General features: G+C 49.3%; 1 protein-coding gene across 1 annotated transcript in view; it reads left to right on the forward strand.

Annotated features, from left to right (window-relative positions):
• The window catches only part of PTPN9 (protein tyrosine phosphatase non-receptor type 9), a 94,503-nt gene extending 71,565 nt beyond the window's left edge, over positions 1–22,938 (forward strand). Inside the window, exons 8-13 of the mRNA XM_056128764.1 lie at positions 2,891–2,984; positions 11,183–11,249; positions 16,144–16,222; positions 18,954–19,104; positions 19,533–19,740; positions 21,095–22,938. Coding sequence (XP_055984739.1) covers positions 2,891–2,984; positions 11,183–11,249; positions 16,144–16,222; positions 18,954–19,104; positions 19,533–19,740; positions 21,095–21,309 — 814 coding nt within the window. The 3' untranslated portion in view covers positions 21,310–22,938. The remainder of the gene's footprint in view (positions 1–2,890; positions 2,985–11,182; positions 11,250–16,143; positions 16,223–18,953; positions 19,105–19,532; positions 19,741–21,094) is intronic.
• Positions 22,939–23,482: the final 544 nt, after the last annotated feature.

Raw genomic sequence — 23,482 nt, forward strand, 5'->3', positions numbered from 1 at the left:
ACCTTTATTAAAATTTTGTAGGGTTGGAGCGATAGCACAGCGGGTAGGGTGTTTGCCTTGCGTGCAGGTGCAGTTCCTCCGCCCCTCTCGGAGAGCCCGGCAAGCTACCGAGAGTATCTCGCCCACATGGCAAAGCCTGGCAAGCTCCCCGTGATGTATTCGATGTGCCAAACACAGTAACAATGAAGTCTCACAATGAAGACTTTACTGGTCCGGCTCGAGAAAATCGATGAACAATCGAAGGACAGTGACAGTGACAGTGACCATGGACTTAAATTTTCATTTTACTGACTTTTAATTTTACCTATTTTTCACCGATTTAACATTACATTATAACATGTAAACTAAAGATGTGTGTCATTGAAAATCAGCATGTGAGAGACAGCTGAGGTAACCAGTGATCAGGCTTGTGCCCTAAGTTGGGCCGTACTGCCCTCCTGTGGTGCTTGGGATGATTCTGGTGGCATGACAGGGGTGCCCATCTCTGAACCACCCCAGCTGTGTGTGCACAAGCTCTGCAGATAAAGCGTGTGAGCACCGGAGCTGTAGCACAGCGGGGAGGGCACTTGCCTTGCATGCAGCTGACCAGTGTTCCATTCCCGGCATCCCTGTATGGTCCCCCAAGCACCACCAGGAGTAACCCCTTAGCATCTCCGGATGTGACCCAAAAAGCCAAAAAATACAAACCAAACCCAACCTGTGTGACCCCTCGTGAGCACCACAGCCAAGGGCACGGAGTGGCTGGGGCACACTGTCACCACAGCAACACATGGAAGATCCTGATGGCAGGTGTACTGTCTCAAGTTTGCCGCGTTAAAACAAGCTTTGCTCAGGGCTTATTCCTGGCTCTGTGCTCATGGATCACTGCCCGCCAGGCTTGGGGACGATGCCGTGCCAGGATTGAACCATGGTTGGCTCCCTTTAAATCAAGTGCCCTGCCACTGCACTGTCACTCTGACCCCCTAATTAACTTCTTTTTGTTGTTGTTGTTGTTTGGGTCACACTCAGCGATGCACAGGGGTTACTCCTGGCTCTGCACTCAGAAATTACTCCTGGCGGTGCTCAGGGGACCATATGGGATGCTGGGAATTGAACCCAGGTTGGCAGTGCAAGACAAACGCCCTACCTGCTGTACTATCGCTCCAGCCCCCTAATTAACTGTTTTACATGTCTACTCCACCCCCCTTATAACCACAAATTGGCCTCTCAGTCTGAAAGTTTCTTTTTGTTTTAGTTTATCTGGTAATTTTCTTTCTCTGCTTATCACATGAATGGGATCATAGTGTTTGTTTTTCTCTGGAAGAGCTTTTCTTCTCTGCTCCATTTTCATGGTATCCTATTCTTATTTCACATACACAATAACTTTTTCTATGTTAAATATGATATGTTAGAAGTAGTTTTATTGACTCCCTTTTGTTCTTTTTTTCTCCAAGTGTATTTGAGTTGGTTTCTTAGGGTACTTGTATCTGGAGATCTTGGTTGTCATCTCACGCCAGTTGTGTTGAAAGTTGCTTGGAAGCATGGTGTTTGCTTGAGGGAGCTTTCGGAGGCGTGGTAAGGGGCTTTGGGCCACACTTGGCAGCTCTCAGGGCTTATTCCTGGCTCTGCCCTCAAAGACCAATTCTGGCGGGCTCAGGGGACCGTCTGAGGTGCCAGGGTTTGAACCAGGTCAGCCGAATACAAGGCAAATGCCCTATCCCCTGTATTATCACGCCTGCCCTACACGAATGAGCTTTAAATTAAAACAGTCAATTCGCCTCATTGTTTGTGCGCAACAAATGACAGAATTTTTTTCTGGAGGATTGATAACTTTTTCCAGAGAAGAATTCTCCCTTTGTTGCCTGGTAAGTTCCAGGCTTGGTCTGCATGAAAAACTAGGATCAGACGGGGAGACCAGGGCAGGAGTTTCCACTGCCATTCAGATTTTCATTTATTCCTCTCATTTTCAGCTCTTTGCTTCATCTTGAAGCTCTGTGCTGAGGGGTGAAGGCTCTCTGTAGATATTTCCCTGGGATTTTAGCTTTCTGCAGGAACCAAATCATCCAGAATCCTTTATCTGCCTTCCCTCTGCCAAAGTGGGTTGAAATCCTTTTGTCTGTTAATGTCTGTCACTTTGCAGATTTGTACTTGATTAGTTCCTTTATTGTTATTTTTGTGAGGCTACTGGGTGAAGTAGAGCAAAATGTGTGTGGTCCGCATGCCATTTTAATCTGGAAGTCAGGAAATTTACGTAGGGGCTGGAGATGTCACTGGGGTAGAGCATGTCTTGCCTGTTTGAGGCCTGGCTGATCCCCGGAAGTGCATGACCCTCGGAGCACCAACAGGGTGCCAGCACCCTGACACTGAGAGAGGCCCAAGCCCCTGAGCAGTGCTGGGTCTGGCTCTCACTACTGGGGCAGCAAAGTAAAGCCATTCGTTTTGAATGTTTTTCAGAAAATAAGTAGTAAATTCTGTTCTCACGTAGATTTTTTAATGTTTCACTCCAGGGGCTGGAGAGCTAGTAAAGTGGGTAGGGCATTTGTTTGCCTTGCTCTTGGCCAATCCTGGTGAGATCCCCGGCACCCCATATGGTCCCCCAAGCCTGCCAGCAGTGATCCCTGAGTACAGAACCAGAAGTAAGCTCTGAGCACTGTTGCTTGTTGTCCAAAAACAAAAATGAAAACAGAAAAAACAGTATGGTCCCATTTTCCTCTTCTTTTTCTCTTTTGAATGGAAATGCCTTTGTTTTCATAGCATTAATGTCATTAAGTAGACCAAATAATGAATAGTTCTCGTTCCTTTATCCCCAACAGATGTTGCCACGCACGTTTGCGCGGCCAGACTCCGTGCATACACACGCGCGTGTGCAGTTCTTTTCCTGTACTTCAGCCGACCTGTTCTTTTTCTGCAGGTCTCCAGGAAACCTCGAGAAGAACCGCTACGGGGACGTGCCCTGTCTGGACCAGACTAGAGTGAAGCTGGCAAAACGCAGCAGCCAAACACAGGTAGAGACACACGCGCCACCTCCTCAGGAGTCTGAGGAGCTGCCTGGCCCCTCAGAGTGACGCTCGCTGGAGCTGCAGTAGGAGGAATGTATGTGGACTTTATGTCAGGGAGATAAGGGTTTAGTTTTGCTACATCACGGTCTTTTACTTAGTACTCACAGCACCAGGGGAAAATTAAATTAAGGACTTCAGGAAAGTGTTTATTTATCCCTTAGTTGTAAAATTTGGTCACATCATTCTCCCCACTAGTGGGTATATGTTTAATACAAAGCAACTCTGATTATAAGTAAAGTAAAGTAAAGTAAAGGCCCTCCCGTTGATCATCGATTTGCTCGAGCGGGCCCAGTAACGTCTCCATTGGAGACTTTGTTGTTACTGTGTCTGGCATATCGAATACTCTCGGTAGCTTGCCGGGCTCTCCGAGGGGGCAGAGGAATCGAACTTGGGTCGGCCATGTTGGCTGCATGCAAGGCAGACGCCCTACCCGCTGTGCTATCGCTCCAGCCCCAAAGTAAAGGCCCTCCCGTTGATCGTCGATTTGCTCGAGCGGGCCCAGTAACGTCTCCATTGGAGACTTTGTTGTTACTGTGTCTGGCATATCGAATACGTCACGGGGAGCTTGCCAGGCTCCTCCATATAGAAGACCAAGAAAAGTGTTTGGCCAAACTGTGTGTGTGTGTGTGTGTGTGTGTGTGTGTGTGTGTGTGTGTGTGTGTGTGTAAAATCCAAGAGCGGCCAGGGGGAGGCCCCGAAGGCTCTTCCTCTAGCCACCCTCATTCAGGGTGGGCCCCGGACCGCTCCCCCAGCCTGGGTGGCCTGGGTCATGGGGCGGACAGAGGAAATGAGGGCCAAGCTGGTTGGTTAATCAGATACTGTTTATTCCATTCTCGTCACACGCCTGCCCCAGTCCCTTCCTGAGCCTCCCATTCCAGTCTCACTCTGCCCCTCACTCCCGTCTCCTCCTCTCTCTCCCACTCATCTATCAGCGCTCCATCTTGCAGCCTGGGCTCCCTCTTTCTCTCTCCACGTGCTTGCTCCTGTATTCTTTGACATTCTTCTCTTTCTGTCCCCCTTGCTAGCCTCCCCAGGGTCCATCTCACGGCCCTGCTCCTTCCTCTCTCTCCTGCTCTCTTGTCTCTCCCCCCCCCCCCCCCCCCCCCCCAGCACTCTGGGCTGACACTGCACCCAATCAGATAGTCAAATCAACATAAGAAAGCCATTCCTGAGTTCAAAGGGAACACCACCGAAGTGGTATTCCAAAGCCCTCCTGACTGCCTCAGGCAGAATACCAGGCAGAAAAGGTGTTTTTCTCCCTGCCTCAGTCCAATAACTCTTATCAACATCTTAATACTAATTATTTTTGTATGGACACAGTAAGAGATAACATTGAGACTTGTAGGGCAACTCTCCTGGGGACATCTTGCCACAGACTCTGACTACAGCACTCAGGACAGGTTAATCTTTCCTAACCCTAGCAGGGTCCAAATCTAGTTATCACTTTTTGGATCATGACAGCATTCGTCCATGACCAAACTCTTAAAGTTAAGCATTATGGCGCTTTGGCCAGGCCCATCTCAATGCCAGGGCAGCACATAGTTTACCGCTTGCCCCTGGTTCCATCCAGTCCCTCACCAGGACCCTGCTTTGGGGGGCACTAGGAAGTAAGGGCAGCCGAGGCTTAGGTGAGAGAACAGATGCCCAGGAGAAAATGTCACTCAGGGTTCTGTTACAAAAGCAGAGCATATACTGTCTTCTTGTGTCCAGAAAAAAAGGACATTGCTCTGAATAAACTATGCAAAGGACTTAGGGAAAAGAGAAAAACAATATTAACAAGTCAACAGAGCACGAAGAAAGTTACAAATAAACACAGAGGAATGGGAGTACCGTGATGGGAGCAACCCAATAAACCTGAACTACCTGAGGCTATGCAGGAAGGATAAAACAGTGTTATCCTATATATATATATATATATATATATAGAGAGAGAGAGAGAGAGAGAGAGAGAGAGAGAGAGACAAAATGGTCAAGTGGATATCTTCACTGTCACTGTCCTCCTGTTGTTCATCGATTTGCTCGAGCAGGCCCAGTAACCTCTCCACTGTGACAATTGTTACTGTGTTTGGCATATCTAGTACGTCACGGTAGCTTGCCAGGCTTTGCTGTGAGGGCGAGATACTCTTGGTAGCTTGCCGGGCACTCCGAGAGGGGCGGAGGAATCAAACTCAGTTCAGCCATATTGGCCGCTTGCAAGGCAAACGCCCTACTGCTGTGTTATCACTCCAGCCCAAGTGGGTATCTTACATAATTTATTACTCTAATCATGTCTGTACATGCTAAAAGTCATGTGTAACATACTAGTGTGTGTGTGTGTGTATATATATGTATATACACACACATATTCATATTGGCTTTTTGGGTCACACCAAGCAACGGTCAGGCGTTACTCCTGGCTCTGCACTCAGGAATCACTCTTGGTGGTGCTCTGGGGACTATGGGATGTCAGGGATCAAGCCTGGGTGATGCACGTGCAAGGCAAACACCCTCCCCGCTGTACTATCACTCCAGCCCCAGTATAGATATTTATTGAAATACTAACCACACTCTTCGCCCATGACCCGTATCCGTGCCCCTGTCCTTGCTTGGCCTGTTTCATTATCTTGTCTCCCCTCCCCCTCTTCATTCACTGTAGTTGCTCTTGCAGCGACTGGGGGGTCTCACACGCACCTGGCTGTGGTGTTTGCACCCGTTCGCTGTGTTTGCTGCGGAGGTCACATGCCAGGCTGTGCCCACTGAGGCTGACACTCCTATCCTGGTGCTGCCTGCCCAGGTGCTGGCGGAGGGTTGCTCTCAGCTGAGGCCACAGTCTCGGCTGTGCACGCCAGGGGCGACTGCAGGCCCATGCACGTTTGCCAGAGATCCTGCTTCCTGGTCACTTCCCCATCTTTTCGTTGTGGTGTTGACCAGGGGGCCACAACCTATTTATGGTGCTTACGCACCCATGTCTGCCGTGTGACCAGAAGCCACCCGCTGCAGGGGAGTGCACACAGCACAGCTGCCAGAATTGCTCTGGGCGCACGTGGGACGAGGCACTCGTGAGGCTGGCTCTCTAAGCGGATTGCCTTGTCCCTCCAGGCTTGAACTGTTTTTGAGTCAATACAACGCAGGTTTTCAGGGTACATCATTTTCTTTTCCTTTGAAGTGCTTTCATTTCCTTTGAAGTGATCAGTGGAAAATTTATCCTGAATTCCAAAAAGATATTAGCATAATATTGATGCACAGGTTTTTTGTTGTTATTAATTTATTGTCCTGTCTCTCTGAACATAATTGTTCGCTTTTAAAGAGCGCTTTGAGGGGCTGGAGCAGTAGGACAGCGGTAGGGCATTTTCCTTGCGTACAGCTAGCCTGAGTTTGAGCCCCAACATCCCATATTGACTCCTGAGCCCACCAGGAGTGGTCCCTGGACACAGAGCCATACGTAAGCCCTGAGCACTGCTGAGGGTGGCCCCCAAACAACCCCAAAAATTGGGTTCCTTTTGATACAACTTATTTATAGCAACGCACCACACTTAGAATTTTGAACTCAGCAACTAAATATCTGAGCTGGGGAAATAACTCAAAGGCGTGCTTTGCATGATGGAGTCTGGGTTTGATCCCATGAACTACCTGGTTCCCTGAGCACTGAGCCCGGAGCAGTACCACAGGTATGACCCAAAAACAAAACCCAAACTAAATGTATGTAGCTTTGCAGTGGGGGTGGGGGGCACACCCAACAGTGCTCAGGGCTTCTGTCTGTGCTAAGGAATCACTCCTGGTGGGCTAGGGAGACTATGGGTCCCAGGGATCATACCTGGTTCAGCTGCGTGGAAGGAAAGTGCCTTTACCCACCGTGCCTTACATATCTCGTCCAGTACGTGCTAACGTTTCTTTATCCCTTCTGATACACCGTTCAGAGAACTTCTATCTGCAGAAAGCAGCATTTACTGAAATTGCTTTTCAGAGTAATTTATATAGTATCCCTGGTTAGCCTGATACCTATCGGTGAGAACTGTTACATCCCCTCATTTTCTTTTTCCTCTTTGTGCTGGGACTTGAACCGGGGCCTCGCACGTGTGACATATGCACCCAGCCACTGAGCTCTCGCCCCTCTCTCTTCCTCTGGAGAGTGTGTTTTGGGGGAAACACTGCCATGCATTTGGCCTTAAACAGATTGTGGGGGGGCCTGGGATGGTGGTTCACCTTCTGATTGTGTTAGCCGCATAGCATCGGGCCTTCTGGGCTCCTGCTGGTGCTTCGGCATGATGGTGTGGTGTTCCGTGACTACCGGGACTGACTTGGGGGTGCCCAGAGGTCTGTCTGATATCAGGGATCGAACTCAGGACCTCTCAAATGCTTTGGCATGTGTTCTCCTAGAGCCACATTCCCTAGGCTTTAGGAATCATGATTTTCATCTCTTTCGAGCCTACACTTTCTCTGCACATGAATTGGATTCATTGCCCTAAGATGATTTCAGAAGGTTTTCCTGTGGGAGCATTAGCTAAGAATCCGAATCTCTGAGGGTAGATTTCACCTATGTGCTTGGGATTTTTTGTATGTGCTCGAGCAGAATGGAGTGCAGCGGTTGAGTTGGGTTCCTGGAGTCAGAGGACTCTACTATCTGCCTCTTGTTCATTGCTTTGTCTCTAATGCATCCAGCCATCTTGTAGTCAATCTGAATATCTTCACCTGCATTCTGATGCGTCTCATTACTACTGACATTGGCAGATGCTCTATTTCACAGTAAGAAGAAAATTTAGATTTATTGTAACTTCACCAGATTTGCTCCTGGAATTGTGAAGATGTTAGTCATGGTTTTATTGATTCTTTTGGCCCATTTCATAGTGTGCTTGGGTTGGTTCTTGCTGCTATCTCAGGTTGCCCCAAATCTATTCTCTGTCTCTCTGTCTCTGAGGTCATTTTCAGTTTCAGTACTGGTGATCATTTGAAAGGAGCTGAATTTACTTTCTGATGATCCTGAGGGGTCGGAGAAGTGAAATAGTAGGGAAGGTGCTTGCCTTGTATGTGGCCGACCCAGGTTCATTCTCCAGCTTCCCGAGCACTGTCAGGAATGATTCCTGAGTGTTCAGCTAGGAGTAACCCCCGAGCATTGCCAGGTGTGGCCCAAAAGCCTAAAAACAAACCAACAACAGCAAATTGATGTTAAATAAAGTAAAAGTAAAGAGAAGACATTGGAGCAGACCCCAGAGTGGGATAGAAGCTCTTCACTGAATGCCCTACAGTCTGTCTGACTTCTGCTCTGTGATCCTCGAGGTAGTTGTGGAACGTGGGCATTTGGTCCCGGATAGCAGCCGTGGCATTCTTCCTCCTCCGGCCACACTCTGCCTCGGGTTCGAGTTAGTTGATCTTGCCCCCGTTCACTTGGTGTTTGGTCCTGAGCTGCAGTGCTGCGATTTGTAACGAATTCCTTTTTTTAGTAAACAACAGCTTTATTGAGATACACTTCTTAGGCCTTAAAATTCACCCAGTGGAAATGAATAATTCAGTGGTTTTTAATATGTTTCTAGAACTGTGCAGCCATCACCATAATCAGCACTCATTTTTGTCACCTGAAAAGGAAACTCTACAGCATTGGCAGTCCCTCCTCAGCCGATCCTGATTTAATACCGATCTCTGTGAATTCACCTATTCTGGGTACTTCATCGAAATAACTAGAGGGTAGCAGTGTGACAGCCCAAAGGGCACAGGCTTTGCATGTAGGAGGCTTGGCTCTATCCTCTGTGCTCATGGTACCCCTGGCACCACCAGGAATGACCCCCAAGTACTGGGTCAGGAGTAGCCCCTGAACACTGCTGGGTGTGGTTCAAAAAGGGGGGGGGGGCTCAGTTACATACTATGTACCTTTTGTGTCTGACTTTTTTTGGTTTGTATGTTTTCAGGATTCACCCAGTTATACCATTTTAATTGCTAAGGAATAATCTTTTTTTTTATTTTTATTTTTTGCTTTTGGCTTGGGGCCACACCTAGCAGTGTTCACCGGATACTCTTGGCTCTGTGCTCAGGTATTACTCCTGGAGGGGCTCAGGGGACCATATGGGATGCTGAGGTTTGAACCCAGGTTGGCCGCGTGCAAGGCCTCACCCACTGTACTGTTGCTCTGGCCCAAGGAATAATTCATTTTTGAGGTTCTGGGAGAGAGTGCAGAGGGTAGGGTTCAGGCGCATCTGTGCCCTCTCTGGGTTCAATTTCTGGCACTGCATAGTTCACCGAGCATCCTCAGGTATAGACCTAGAGCCCTGCGCAGTGCTGGGTCCTCAGACCTGTGTATTGAACCCTCCCCATGTTACTGAGTGACAATCCCCAGTGAGCCTCTCACTTCCTGCGCCTTCTGAATACCACTCTCCCCCAGCTCGTTGTCCGGATACACTACGTCTTAATCATCCATTCAGCAGTTAGGAGTATTTGTGGTTTTTTTATTCTTCTGAATAATGCTACTTTTAAATATTTGTGTATCAGTACTCCTTTGGATGTATTACTGGGTCATGTGGTAACACTCTTTCACCTTTGGAGAAACTGTCAAACTGTTTCCCGAAGTCAGTGCTTCACTTGGCATTGGTGCTGGCCTGTGTGTTTGCGAGTTCTGTTTCTCTGCCTCCTTGGCAGCATTGACCACTGTTGCCTACCGGTACCATTCTAGTGGGCGTGCAGCGGTTTGGTTTGCATTTTCTTTATTCCTAATGATTCAGGCATCTTTTCAGGTGATTATTCGCCATTAATATATCTTCTCTGGGAAGTATCTGTTAGATCATTTGCTTTGTTTTCTGTTTGTTTGGTTTTTTGGATGTGCTCAGAGCTTATTCCTGGCTCTGTACTGAAGGATCATCCCTGGTGGGCTTTGGAGGACCATTTGCGGTGCCAGGGTCAGTCACGTGCAAGGCAAGATCCTTGACCCTTGTTCTGTCTCTTTGGCCCTCTTTTCCATTAAAAACAACAAAAAAATTTGATTATGGGCCATACGCAGAGGGGCTCAGGGCTCACTCCTGGCAGGCTTGGGGGCCGTACTGGGTGCTGGGATCAAACCAGGTTGGCCACAGGCAGAGCAAGCTACCTAACCACTCTACTACGATCACGTTGGCCCCTCTTTGCCTATTTTAATTTTCATTTACTTTTTTGGCACATATTTTCATTTCATTTCATCATCCTGTTATTCGTCGATTGCCTTGAGCAGGCCCCAGTAACGTCTCTTTCATCCTAGCCCCGAGATTATATTCAAGGCTCTTTAGGAGAATGAGACCCATCATTGTTACTGGTATTTGGCATATTGGGTACGCCACGGGGAGTTTGCCAGACTCTGCCCTGTGGGCAGGCTACATTCGATAGCCTGCAAGTTTGTCCAAAGTAGGACTTTAATATGTGTCCTACTTTGGGCACATATTAAAGTTAGCTTATTTGTCTTTTAACTAATTGAGATGGGGATTTCTTTATATATATTAGATAAGGTCCTTATTAAATGTACATTCTGTTTTTTTTTCTTGATAGTGTAATTTCAAGCACAATATTTTGAAATTTTAGCATAGTTTATCTGTTTTGTTTTTTCTTTTTACTTGTACTTTGGTTGTCTTATCTAAATGTTTTGGTTAGCCCATGGTCACAAAAAATTAAATTTTTTTGGCTTGTATTTTTGTGCCATACCCAGTAATACTCAGGGATTACTCCTGACTCTTCACTCAGGAATTACTCTTGGTGGTACTTGGGGGATCATATTAGGTGCCAGGGGTCAAAACTGGGTTGGCTACTTGAAGGCAAGCACTCACCCACTGTAATATCTTTCTGGCGCTGTAACAAAGATTTAATCCTTAGTTTTCTTTTAAGGTTTTATAGTTTCGGCTCTCACATTGGATCTGTGATGCATTTTGTTTTGAGTTAGTTTTTGTGTATAGTATGAGGGAGGGTGTAGATTGATTTTTCTGCATCTGAATATACAGTTATCTCAGAAGTACTTGTGGAAGTGAATTTTTTTAGGGGGCCGCGGGACTGGGGAATGCGATGTTACACTTAGGACCTCATCTGTGCAAGGCATGTGCTTTTGCTTCTCTGCCTGACAAGGAAAGAAGACACAAAGCTGGGTAATACCTAGTGGATGATTTTCCTGCCCAGAAGTGTATTCTGTGTAGCTGCAATGATATTTTTCTTTTTATCATTAGACAGATTACATCAATGCCAGCTTCATGGATGGTTATAAGCAGAAGAATGCGTACATTGGTACACAAGGTAAGTTAGTCTTGCCCTTTCTAAGTCCATTTTATGTAGTCAACCTGTTTGTACCATATGATATTATAATTTTTTTGTTAGTGGAGGTGGGGTTGGGAGCCACAGTGGCAGTGCTCAGGACTTAATCCTGACTTTGTGCTCAGGAGTTCCTTGTGGTGCTGCTTGGGGGACCATGGGGTGCTTGGGATTGAGTCGGCAACCGCCAAGTACAAGGCAAGGGCTTATGTCAAAGACAAATATAATACCAGGTCTTTGGCACCTAGTGGTACTTAGGGCTTACTCCAGGCTCTGTGCTCAGGTACCACTCCTGGCCTCCCCCCAGGGAGCATCTTGGGTGCTCTGGTCCAAACCGGGTCAGCCACGTGCAAGAAAAGCACCCAACCAGCTGTACTCTTGTACGGGTCCCTGGTATTATAATTTTTAATTAATGAAAATTTTTTTGTTGTGGTGGTGGAGATCAGATCCTGGAGCCCAGACATGGAAAACAAATGCTATACTGCTAAGTTACATTCCTGGTTGGTGAGGGGGGGATAAATATATATATATATATATATATGTATACATATATAAATATATGGGATCACCTTGAGTTACAGAGTACAGAGTTACTCATTAAGTTTCAGGTGTACAATGTTCTAGCACCAGTCCCTTCACCAGTGTCCACTTCCTTCCACCAGTGCCCCCAGTTTCCCTCCTGCCCCTGAGTCTGCCTTCTGTGACAGGTACTTTTCCCCTCCAGTACTGTCCTAGTATTCTCTTCCCTAACCTGCCCCCCCCCCCACCCACCCTAGTGGCACGCTTCCAACTGAAAACCAGTTCTCCTGCCCTTCGTTTCTATTGCCTCTGGACCTTTGTTATTCCTCTACGAAGTTTATGTCCCAAATATGAGAGAGAGGATTCGGTAGTCGTCTCTCTCCCTCTTACTAATTTCACTCAGCTTGGTATTTCCAGGTCCGTCCACATGGCAGCAAATTGCATGGCTTCATCTTGTTTGTTTTGATTTGGTTTTGGGCCACATCCACCTGTGCTCAGGGCTTACTCCTGGCATTGCACTCAGGGATCGCTCCCGGTGGGGATCAGGGAACCACATTGTGTGCCAGGGTTTGAATCTGGTTGGCCGCATGCAAGGCAAGTGTCCTGTCGTCTGTACTGTCTCTCTGACCTCAGACTTTATCTTTTTTTTTTCTTTTTGGGTCACACCCAGCGATGCTCAGGGGTTATTCCTGGCTCTGCACTCTTGAATCACTCCTGGTGGTGCTTGGGATGCTGGGGGTCGAACCCAGGTTGGCCGGGTGCAAGGCGAACACCCTACCCGCTGTGCTATCGCTAAGGCCCAGACTTTTCTTAAGGTAGAATTCCACTGTGCATACATACCATAGCTTCATTATCCAGTCATCTGAGAACATTATTTTTAAAGTTCATAGTAATTTGACCACGAAGGGACTGGAGCGATAGCACAGCGGGTAGGGCGTTTGCCTTGCACGCAGCCAACATGGCCGACCCGAGTTCGATTCCTCCGCCCCTCTCGGAGAGCCCGGCAAGCTACCGAGAGTATTCGATATGCCAGACACAGTAACAACAAAGTCTCCAATGGAGACGTTACCGGGCCCGCTCGAGCATAGTAATTTGAAATGCTTTTGTTACTGGTTACTAACTTTTCATAAATGTTAGAGGTCTTGAGGAAGGCAGATGAAAGGTGTACAGTTCTCTGCCAGATATGCCTGGAAACTCACTGCATAGGATAAGCTGGAGATTTGAACGTAGAACTGTCACTGTCCTCCCGTTGTTCATTGATTTGCTCGAGCGGGCCCAGTAACGTCTCCATTGGAGACTTTGTTGTTACTGTGTCTGGCATATCGAATACGTCACGGGGAGCTTGCCAGGCTCTGCCCCGCGGGCGAGATACTCTCGGTAGCTTGCCGGGCTCTCCGAGAGGGGCAGAGGAATCAAACTCGGGTCGACCATGTTGGCTGCATGCAAGGCAAACGCCCTACCGCTGTGCTATCGCTCCAGCCCGAACATAGAACACTTATGCAAATTTCTAACTGTCTTAGACTTACCCGTAGGAAAATGGGACATCAGAGCTCACTGTCCATTGAAATGCTCTTTATGGAAGGCCAGGAATGGAGCTGAAACTTCTCAAGCACAGAGTCCAGAGGGGTATTGCTTCCTGCGAGGCTTTTGCTGGTTTCTGTACCCTTAGAGCACACTAGTGATGTTCTCCTGGGATGGTGTGTGCCAAGTTCGACATTGAGGCACTGGGCTCTGGGGGGTACAGATGGTTCCTCTAAGTGATCCTTGGGAGGGTTGTAGTGACACGACAGCAGGGAGGGCCTTGCATGTGCCAACTTGGGTTTGATCCATGGCACCCCAGATGCGATCCCCCCCAAAAATAGCCAGCCAACCAATCCAAAATCATTTTCAGCTAGAGAGAGAGCTGAATGTGTCCTTTGCATGCGGGGGACCCAGTCTCAATCCCTGGCATCATATGGCCTCCTGAGCACTAGAAAGAGAGAGCAAGGAAGAAGAGAGGAGAGAAAGGAAACATTATAAAGGTAAATGAATTTTTAGAACTTGCCGTCTTCATCTGGAAGATGAAGGCAATGGGCATCAGAGTCAACTTCTTTCAGCTCCTTGGTTTCCTTCTCAATAGCCTTGCCTCTATAGAACCCCCTCCAAAGTAGACTTTTTTTCATTTTTTATAATTTTATTTGTTGAATCACCGTGAGAGAAGTTACAAAGCTTTAAGGTCTAAGTCTCGGTCATACAATGAAACACCCGCACCTTCACCAGTGCCCATTCTCCACCCCCAACAACCCCAGTATACCCCCATCCCGCACCCTCCCCCTACCTGTGGAGCAGATGATTTCCACATTACTCTCTCTCTACTTTGATCACATTCAGTATTTTGACACCAGACCCACCGTTATTATTTGGGATATTACCCCAACAGTCAGATCTGCTGAAAAGGCAACAGTAGACAATTTGTTTTCTATTGCTGGTTATGAATAACATATGATATTGAGAGACTGCAGTAGTGGCTGCGCAGTTTTGAATTCCGAACTTTTAACAATTAAATCTGGAAGGATTTCTGCCAAAACCTGCTGGGTTCTGAGATTTGTTCCTGAGTCTCTGGGATCATGGCCATTAAGCACCTTGATCAGGAACCAGAGAGGCCGTTCGAGTGCAGTGACTCCGGGTCTTGTTGGGACGGGGTGGAAAGGACTGACTCCACCCCCATCTCGTGAGGCCCTGCGTGTCTCGTCACTGAGGGCCCAAACCTGACTGTCCAATGTCCTCTGGAGGATGGCAGCCACCGAATTGCCAAGGGGGAGCAGGCAGAGGGACAGCACCCTTTCCCCACTGGGGTAGCCCAGCGACAGTAACCTACTGAGTCTCTGGGATCATGGCCGTTAAGCAGCTTGATAAGGAGCCAGAGAGGCCATTCATGGGAGGCGACTTGGGGTCTCATTGGGACAGGGAGGAAAGGGCAGGCTCCACCCCTATCCCGTGAGGCCCCAAGTGTCTCATCATTGTGGGCCCAAACCTGACTGTCCGGTGGCTTCTGGAGGATGGCAGCCACCGGGCCGCCAGGGGGAACAGGCCAAGGCACAAAACCTATTCCCACCTGGGGTGACCCGGCGACAGTAACCTACTGCAGGAGCTGGACGCATTTCTGCCAAAGGCCACTGGGTTCTGTGATTTGTTTCTGAGTCTCTGGGATCATGGCCATTAAGCAGCTTGATCAGGAACCAGAGAGGCCATTTGTGGGTGGCGACTCAGGGTCTCATTGGGATGGGGAGGAAGAGGCCGGCTCCACCCCCAATCCGTGAGGCCCCGCATGTCTCATCACTGTGGGTCCAATCCTGACTGTCCAGTGGCCTCTGGAGGATGGTGGCCCCCGAGCCACTACAGGCGGAGGGACAGTACCCTTTCCCCCCTGGGGTGGCCCAGCAACAGTAACCTACTGTGGGGTCCGGACGCATTTCTGCCAAAAGCCATTGGGTTTCTAGATTTGTTTTTGAGTCTCTGGGATCACGGCCGTTAAGCAGTTCAATCAGGAGCCAGAGAGGCCTTGCCTCCAATTATATAGCTGAGCCGCAGGTGGTTTGTGGGTGTGTCTCCCACATACCTAACTTTTGGCCATTTACTTTCTTGGTAAACTTTGCCCCACGTTTTTGGGGTCTGGCCAAAGGCACAGCAGCAATTTTGGGGTATCTGGAAGTCTGAAGGCGCCGTCAGGCTGCTGATGCACTCGCCTCACGGGTACAGATTGACCTGCTGGTGGCACCAAACCCCCTCAAAGTAGACCTTTGATAGATTGATTCAGCCCCACAGCCAGGCTTGGTGGCACGGCCCCACCCAGCAGTATTTCAGGGTCACTCCTGTGGTTCTTGGGGAAACGTGGTGCTTTGGATGGTGCCTGGGGACTCCTGCATCAGATCATGTGCTCAGCCCTTCGCACTGTCCTGCCCTTACCTCCAACTTCTTAAGGCAGAGAGATCGAAGAATCACAGTGCAAGGAATGTGGAGTAGCTCAGTGATCGGGGATGTAGGCTTTGCATGCACCAGGACCTGGTACCATGTTACCTCCCCAAGCACCACTTGGTGTAGCCCTGGTGGCTCCCAGGTACAGCCAGGTAAGTTCTGGTGAGAGCTTCCTGGAGCTGAATACCAGTTCTTAGCCATCCCTTCCCTCTGGGAGCTTATAAAACACAGGTTATGCATTTCTTATACTTCTCCTAGGATGTTGACCCTGGTGGTCTGAGGACCACCTTGATTAGTGGGGAACAAGCACCTGTAGATGGGAGTTAATAGCTAGGGAAAACACGAGAGCTTAATAAGGCAAGGAGTGCCCCCCAAGATCACAGTCCTTGTCTTCTCTTCATTTCAGGCCCTCTGGAGAATACCTATCACGATTTCTGGCTCATGGTCTGGGAGCAAAAGGTGCTGGTGATCGTCATGACCACCCGGTGAGTGGAGTCCCGTTCTTACCGTGTGTCCTGGTCCTCACCGTCCCTAAGCACAGTGATTCAAGAGACGCGGTTAGCTTATAGAAAGAATGGCGTAGAGTCTGGACATAGTACAGCAGCTAAGGTGCCTGCACTGCCTGCAGCTGCCCTAAGTTTGATCCCCAACACCCTATATGGTCCCCCAAATCCTACTAGGATTGATCCCTGAGTGAAGAGCCAGGAGTAAGCCCTGAGCACAGCCAGGTGTGACCCCCTTAAGAAAGAAGGAAAGGAAGGGGAAGAGAAGATTAGGAAAACAGTTGGCAAGGAGGTTGAGATGTTGGGGCCAGAGCAATAGTGCAGTTGGGAGGGAGTTTGCCTTGCATGCAGCCAACCCGGGTCCGATCCCCAGCATATGTTCCTCTGAGCCCGCCAGGAATGATCACTGAGCACAGAGTCAGGAGTAAGCCCTGAGCACCACTGGATGTGCTCCCCATCCAACTCCAACCCCCCCCCCACCCCCCGCCCAAACAACATCAACAACAACAAAGAGTTGGAGATGCTTTTTCCTTAGCTGGTCCAGAGTCAACACAGTGCGGGGGGTAATGGAAAGTTCAAGATCTAACTTAGCAGAGCTTTTGTTTTTGTTTTTTGTCTCTGAGCTACGCCTGGCAATGCTCAGGGATGACTCTTGGCTCTGCACTTAGGGGTCACACCTCGTGGTGCCTAGGGAACCATCTGGGGTGCCAGGGATCAAACACAGGTTGGCCTCGTGCAGAGCAAGCGGCTTACCCGCTACCCTCTCTCTCTGGCCAAGACAAGGCTTTTATTCCTGTGACCGATAACAGTTCCAGTTAAATTCATCTCAGCCTTGGCCTTGGTCACTGAAAGAAGTACTGGGAAATACGGGCGATTCAGCTTTTTGTTTCTTTTTGGGGCCACATCCGGTGGTGCTTGAGGGCTACCCCTGGCTCTGCTTGAGGGGGCCACTTTTTTTTAACACCATGTGGTAAGGGGATTACAGGGGGTCAGCCAAATGCAGGGCAGGCACGCCTTCACCCTGTACTGTTTCTCAGCTGCAGGCCACAGTTTTGTTTTGGAGTCACAGCTGGCAGTGCTCAGGGCTTTCTCCTGGCTCTGCACTTAGGGATCACTCCTGGAGGGGCTTAGGGGACCACAGGAGGTGCAGGGATTGAATCCCAGTCGGCTGCATGCAAGGCAAGCACCCTACCTGCTCCATTATCTCTCCAGCTGCCTGCAATTCACTTTTTTTAGAAACAGGATTAATATGAGATTCTTTGGTTGAAATTAATTCATGCCGTTTTTTTGTGTGTATTAGCAACAAAGAGGGGGACAGTGATTGGCAGTTTAGTTTGGTCTGGTCCCTGCTTCCAGAGGGCAGCTACCCTGCTTTCTGACTTGCTGGCTCCCCTCGGCACTCTGTCCCCAGTGCCTTGTGACCATTTCCCTCTTGGTGCCTAGTTCCACCTATAGGAGAACTAGAAAAAAAAAAGATGTGAGAGGAGGGCTGGGCGAGAGCCCAGAGGCCTCATTCATGAGCTTTGTATGCTGGGAGCTGGGCCCAGTGCTGGCTACAATGGGCTCCTGAGCACCAAGCTGGGAGCAGCCTCTTGTACCCAGAATGTGGCCCCAAAACGATAAAGAGGAGTGAAAGGTAACAAATCAGGCAAGAAGCTGTCCGTGGGAGTCATATTTTCTAAACGTTGCTTTACATATCTGCTGAGACACCAGGAATTACCTGTTCTATTTGGACCATCATTGTGGTGATGACCATTATCACCTGTTTCAGATAAGGAAGAAATGAATGAGACTCCAGTCCTCAGGAGCTGAAAAGGCCATTCTTTTTTTTTTTTTTTTTTTTGCTTTTTGGGTCACACCCGGCGATGCACAGGGGTCACTCCTGGCTCACGCACTCAGGAATGACTCCTGGTGGTGCTCAGGGGACCATATAGGATGCTGGGAATCGAACCTGGATCGGCCGTGTGCAAGGCAAATGCCCTCCCCGCTGTGCTATCGCTCCAGCCCCAGCCCTGAGAAGGCCATTCTTGACATAGAGATGTAGAAGTTAGTTGTAGAAGTTGTAGAAGTTCTGACTACTTTAGAGTGTTTTGGAAGCACTGAGGATTATTTTGGTTTTTTGTTTGTTTGGCTTTTTGGGTCATACTCAGCGACGTTCAGGGGTTACTCCTGTTTCTGTCCAAAGGAATTACTCCCGGCGGTGCTCCTCCTCGGTGCTCGGAGGACCGTATGGGATTCCAGGGATCGAACCTGGGCTGGTTGCATGCAAGGCGAATCTCCTACCTGTTACGCTATCGCTCCGCCCCGTGCTGTGGGTTTTGAAGTGGACTACAGGCCCTTCCACACACTTGGTGCTGGCCGCCGGGAGGTGTCTTTTCCACTCTTTTTGCTAGTCAGGGACCTTCCCTGGGGTGAATAGTGGCTCAGATACAGAGCAGAGTGTCTGCCCCACCATATTTTTTGGTCATTTTTGACCACCTGGTATTAACCCAGATATATGAGAGTATCTGCGGTATCGGGAAAGAGATCAAAGGTGATCTTGAAGGTGGACTGAATGTTGGCTAAATAAATAGATGCAAACATAGACTGTTGAACACATGCTGTTACATGTGTTTAGAACAAAAGCGAGGGTGCCAGTTAGAAGCAGCTCAAGATACAGCAGCATAGGCCTGGAGGAAGGCGGGAAGGCTGATTTTATTCTGTCTGTCTGCAGCTTTGAAGAGGGCGGCAGGAGAAAGTGTGGCCAGTACTGGCCTTTGGAAAAGGACTCACAGCTGCAGTTTGGCTTCCTAACAGTGACCAACCTGGGCGTGGAGAACATGAACCATTATAAGAAGACAACGCTAGAAATTCACAGCACAGAGGTAAATGTGGATCTCTGTTCTCTCTCGTATTTTTTTAAACTGGGGGAGAAACTTTGTTTTAAAGACAATCTCCGAAGGATATAGGCAGAATTCCAGAAAGCTTCTAAGTTGCTTCCATTTTTTTCTGGGAATAGGTTCAGGATACTTAACTCGGCTATTATCAACTGTATTGTCTCGACACTGTAGCAACATTGCGTAGGAATATAAAGGAAAAGAAATTGGTCAGCCAATCTAGAAACTCTGTTCTCTTCAGGCATTGAACCTTTCCTTTGGGCTTAGAAAGAAGCAACTGTGGGAAAAATTTGAGGGTTGCCGAGGCAGTGTTCTTGGTGGAGGGATACTAGGGGGCCAGCAGCCGGAAGAAGCAGAAGATCGTCAGGGGCAAGCAGAAATGACCTCATTAACTTGTGCTTCTCTTTTCATCCAAGGAGCGGCAGAAACGCCAGGTGACCCACTTTCAGTTTCTGAGCTGGCCAGATTATGGTGTCCCGTCCTCGGCAGCTTCCCTCATTGACTTCCTGCGAGTGGTTAGGAACCAGCAGAGACTGGCCATCAGCACCGTGGGCGCACGATCCAGAGGGCAGAACCCTGAGCCACCCATCGTGGTCCACTGCAGTGCGGGCATTGGCAGGACAGGTAATAGACCTGGCATAGCCTCAGCGGCCGGCACAGTGCAAGTCGGGAGGATTCACAGAGTTTGGGTGGCACTTGGTGAGAATTTCACCCAGTGGTGTGAATCGCCATGAAAAATTCCTCCTTAAGATCCTTTCAATGGGTCTGAAGCGATAGTACAATGGGGAATACATGTGCCTCGCATGCAGCCAAGCCCGGTTCGATCCCCGGCATCCCATATGGTCCCCCAAGCACCGCCAGGAGTAATTCCTGAGTGCAGAGCCAGGAGTAACCCCTGAGCATCACCAGGTGTGACCCAAAAAGCCAAAATATTCATCAAGTACCCATCCCTCCACCAGCACCCGTCCTCCACCACCATGGGTCCCAGTGTTTCGCTAATAAAAAAAATTTTTTAAAAAGTCTTTTTAATGTCCCTAGTACTGAGTGTGCTGGCCAGAGTATGTATTTCAGGACTGGCGCGATGGCTCCAGGGACTGAGTACATGCCCATGCTTCCCTACCACCTCAGGGTCCCTGAAGGACTGCGAGTATCTCTAAGCTTACCCCTGAGTAATGCTGGGTGTAGTCCAGAAAATAAACCTCCACCCCCCCACCTGCAAATATATGTATATTTTTACATAGACACACATTCCGGGGGGGGGGTGAGGCGGGATCACTTCGCTCCTCTGGAAATTTTCCTCTTTTAAGCAAGCAGATATCAAGAGCCTTCCTTCCCCTGGCGCCCCCAGTAGTTGTGCTGGAGGCTACCCCTCCCTCCCGGCCCCCACCATTCAGAGCCGCCTAGGGACTGTGTCACCTAATTTGGGGAGCACTGCTGAAGAGTGGTGCTTTGTGCTGGAGCTTGCGAGCCCCTGGCAGAGGCCCCCTGCCCAGTCCACCCCGAGCCGGACTCTCCACTCTGGAACCCATCAGCAACTTTGGTCTTGAGTGGATGAGCAATACTGGGACTGCTTACCTTTGTTTTATTTTATGTTTTGGTGAGGTGGGAAGGGGTATGCTTGGGGCTCAGGGGCCATTCCTGGCTTGGGCCACTCGCGGTAGAGTTTGGGAGGACCATATGACGCCCATGATTGAACTTGAGGCTCCTGCATGCAGGCCCTACTGTCCAGCTATTATGAACTCCCTCCTACGCCCCCTCCTCTTCCTATGACCCCATATGTGCCATTGTCATCCCTGTGGCCTCCCGCCATTCCCTGTGACTCTTCCTTTAGATTTTTAAGGCCTCAGGTCAGCTGGTTTTCTGCCACGAGGGTCCCTGGCCGTCAGCCTCATCCCTGTTTTCCGATCTGGGGTACTTGGTTTAGAGGGAGGGAGGGAGGAAAGGTGGACCAGGAGTGACCCCCTCTTTCTTCCCTCAGGCACCTTCTGCTCACTGGACATCTGCCTGGCACAGCTGGAGGAGCTCGGCACCCTTAACGTGTTCCGGACGGTGTCCCGCATGAGGACCCAGCGGGCCTTCAGCATCCAGACCCCCGAGCAGTACTATTTTTGCTACAAGGCAATCCTGGAGTTCGCGGAGCGGGAGGGCATGGTCCCCTCCACCCACAGCCTCCTGGCCATGGAGGATCAGTAACTGACCCATGAGCCTCCCACCTGCTGGTCAGCCTTCCTTACACTTCCCTGGACACCGCTGAGCCTGTAGGTTGCCGTTACGTCGAAGCCATGGACCAAGCTCTTCCTGTGTCTCCCGGCGCACGTGTGCACGCGAGGCAGCCTTTCCCTTTGGCTAGAGAGATGTGGTGGAATTGCCACGAGAAAGGGCCAGCAGCAATGTGTTCTGAATTCCTAGCACCTGCTATTGAACTGTGCCTTATTAAAACCAAATTGTGGCTATCAAGTCTTGCCAGGGGCCCCGAGATGCGCGGGGAAGGAGCTTGCCTTCCCCCCTTTCCTGACGCCACTCACTTCCTCACGGTCCCTTTCCTGTTTCCTTCCCTTTTTTAGGATACACTCGGGAGGTTTGTTGCGCACCCACCTTCCTTCCCAGAGAGCTTGACCAAGTTCCATATTCTAGAGGACGTCCTGAGTGCCAAGCACGTTTATACCTAGGACGCGTATTCCAGTCTTTCCTGTCATTCTCTGTGTGTGTCTGTATGTATGTGCACTTCCGTGTATGGGTCCATATGTACGTGTGTATATAATATATATTGTATGTGGTAATATGGTCATACTCTATAAAAACATATACAGAGAGATACTCCTTTGTAGACGTTCCTGGGGCTCCACGTCACAGGCCAGGACTCCGTGCTTCTCAGACCTTCTGTTTGTCCCGGCCTAGCGGGGACTGGGGACCAGGCCTTCTGCTGTCGGACCGCAGTACTGGGCAGCAGCACACAGACCTCTCCCCTCGCGTGCTCCTCCTGACCTGCTGCCCGAGTAGCGACATCTCTCCTTCCAGGGCGCTCCCTTGGAGCCAGGAACACCGGGCTGTGGAGACACGGGTTCCAGTCAGCATGGGCAGCCCTTCTCTAGGGATCCTTCTCTGTTTACTTTGCCAATTCGGGGAACAGACCTCCACTGTGATTCCAGACCCTCCCCCACCCCTCTCCCTCAGGGATTGGGTTAGACACGAACTCACTGACAAGACGGCCAAAAGCAACTGCTACGAAGTTCTTAGGAGGAGAGAGAAGGGAGCGTGGGTGCGAGAGGAGGAGCTAGAATGAGACTCTCTGGGAGAATGAGCTGGGACTCCTTTCTCTGGAGCTGGAAGATTCCTTTCCTATGCAGCGTGGCCCTGTCCACCCAGATGCCTGCTTCTTCCTGCCTGTTGGCTTGCCAGATGCAGGCTCTCAAGCTGGGTGGGTTCTGTCAGGAAAGAGCTTACCCCTGCGTGGGCAAGGTCGTTCCCTGCGGTCACGCTTTGGTCTGCCTCACCCAGCCTGTCCTGTTCACTCCTGACCTCTCCCTTCTGCGGTGCCAGGGAGGGACGCAAGACTCCCCAGCAGTCACGATTCCAAGGAAATCCCAGGAACCTTAAATCTTCCCCCATCACAGATGAGGTTGGCAACTGACCAGACCTCAATAATTTTATACTGTAATGAGCTCTTTGAATGTATATATTCTTATTTTTACGATTTTTTTCATTCTGTATTTAACGTCAATGAACTGAGTCAGAGTCAGAAAATAATTGTAAATGTTCATATTCAGTATCTTACAGCGATACAGTTTTGTATTTACATATAAATATACCGACATGAACAAACCCTTTTAGCTTCATCAATTTAGTAGCAGTCTGGGGAAGGGAAGGTGAGGAGGGTTCCAAGAACTGGTCTGGGAGGGCTTGGGAGGGCTGTGAACTGTTAGGGAGGGACTCGAGCCTCAGTAGCTGAGACTCAAGAGCTGAGAGCCTCTTGCCGTATGTATAGGCCATGGACCTAGCCCAGGGCACAGGGAACCAGTTGAGACCTTGCTGGGTGGCAGCCACTGTGCCAGTCCTCCTTTAATCAAGCTTCACAACAGTCCAGTGAGACATTCACTCCTTCCCTTCTCTTTCTATGTAGATGACAGTCCAGAGGGTTGCAATGATTCGCTCTAGAACTGGAGCTCAAGCTGGTGGTCTTAAAAGCCTTAGCCTCATCACTAAACTGTGTTCCTGATAGCATTCTTAGAGACCAAAGCTGTTGTTTTTCTTTGTTTCTTTCCTTTTTTTTTCTTTTAAGTGTGTGTACGCATAGTATTTTTTTTTTAAGCTCTTTGAAAATACAGTGATTCTTCCAGTCCAGGTAGTTGATCTTTAGCTCATGCTT

Source organism: Sorex fumeus, unplaced genomic scaffold (assembly GCF_029834395.1).
Source record: "Sorex fumeus unplaced genomic scaffold, SorFum_2.1 ptg000067l, whole genome shotgun sequence".
Taxonomy (NCBI): domain Eukaryota; kingdom Metazoa; phylum Chordata; class Mammalia; order Eulipotyphla; family Soricidae; genus Sorex; species Sorex fumeus.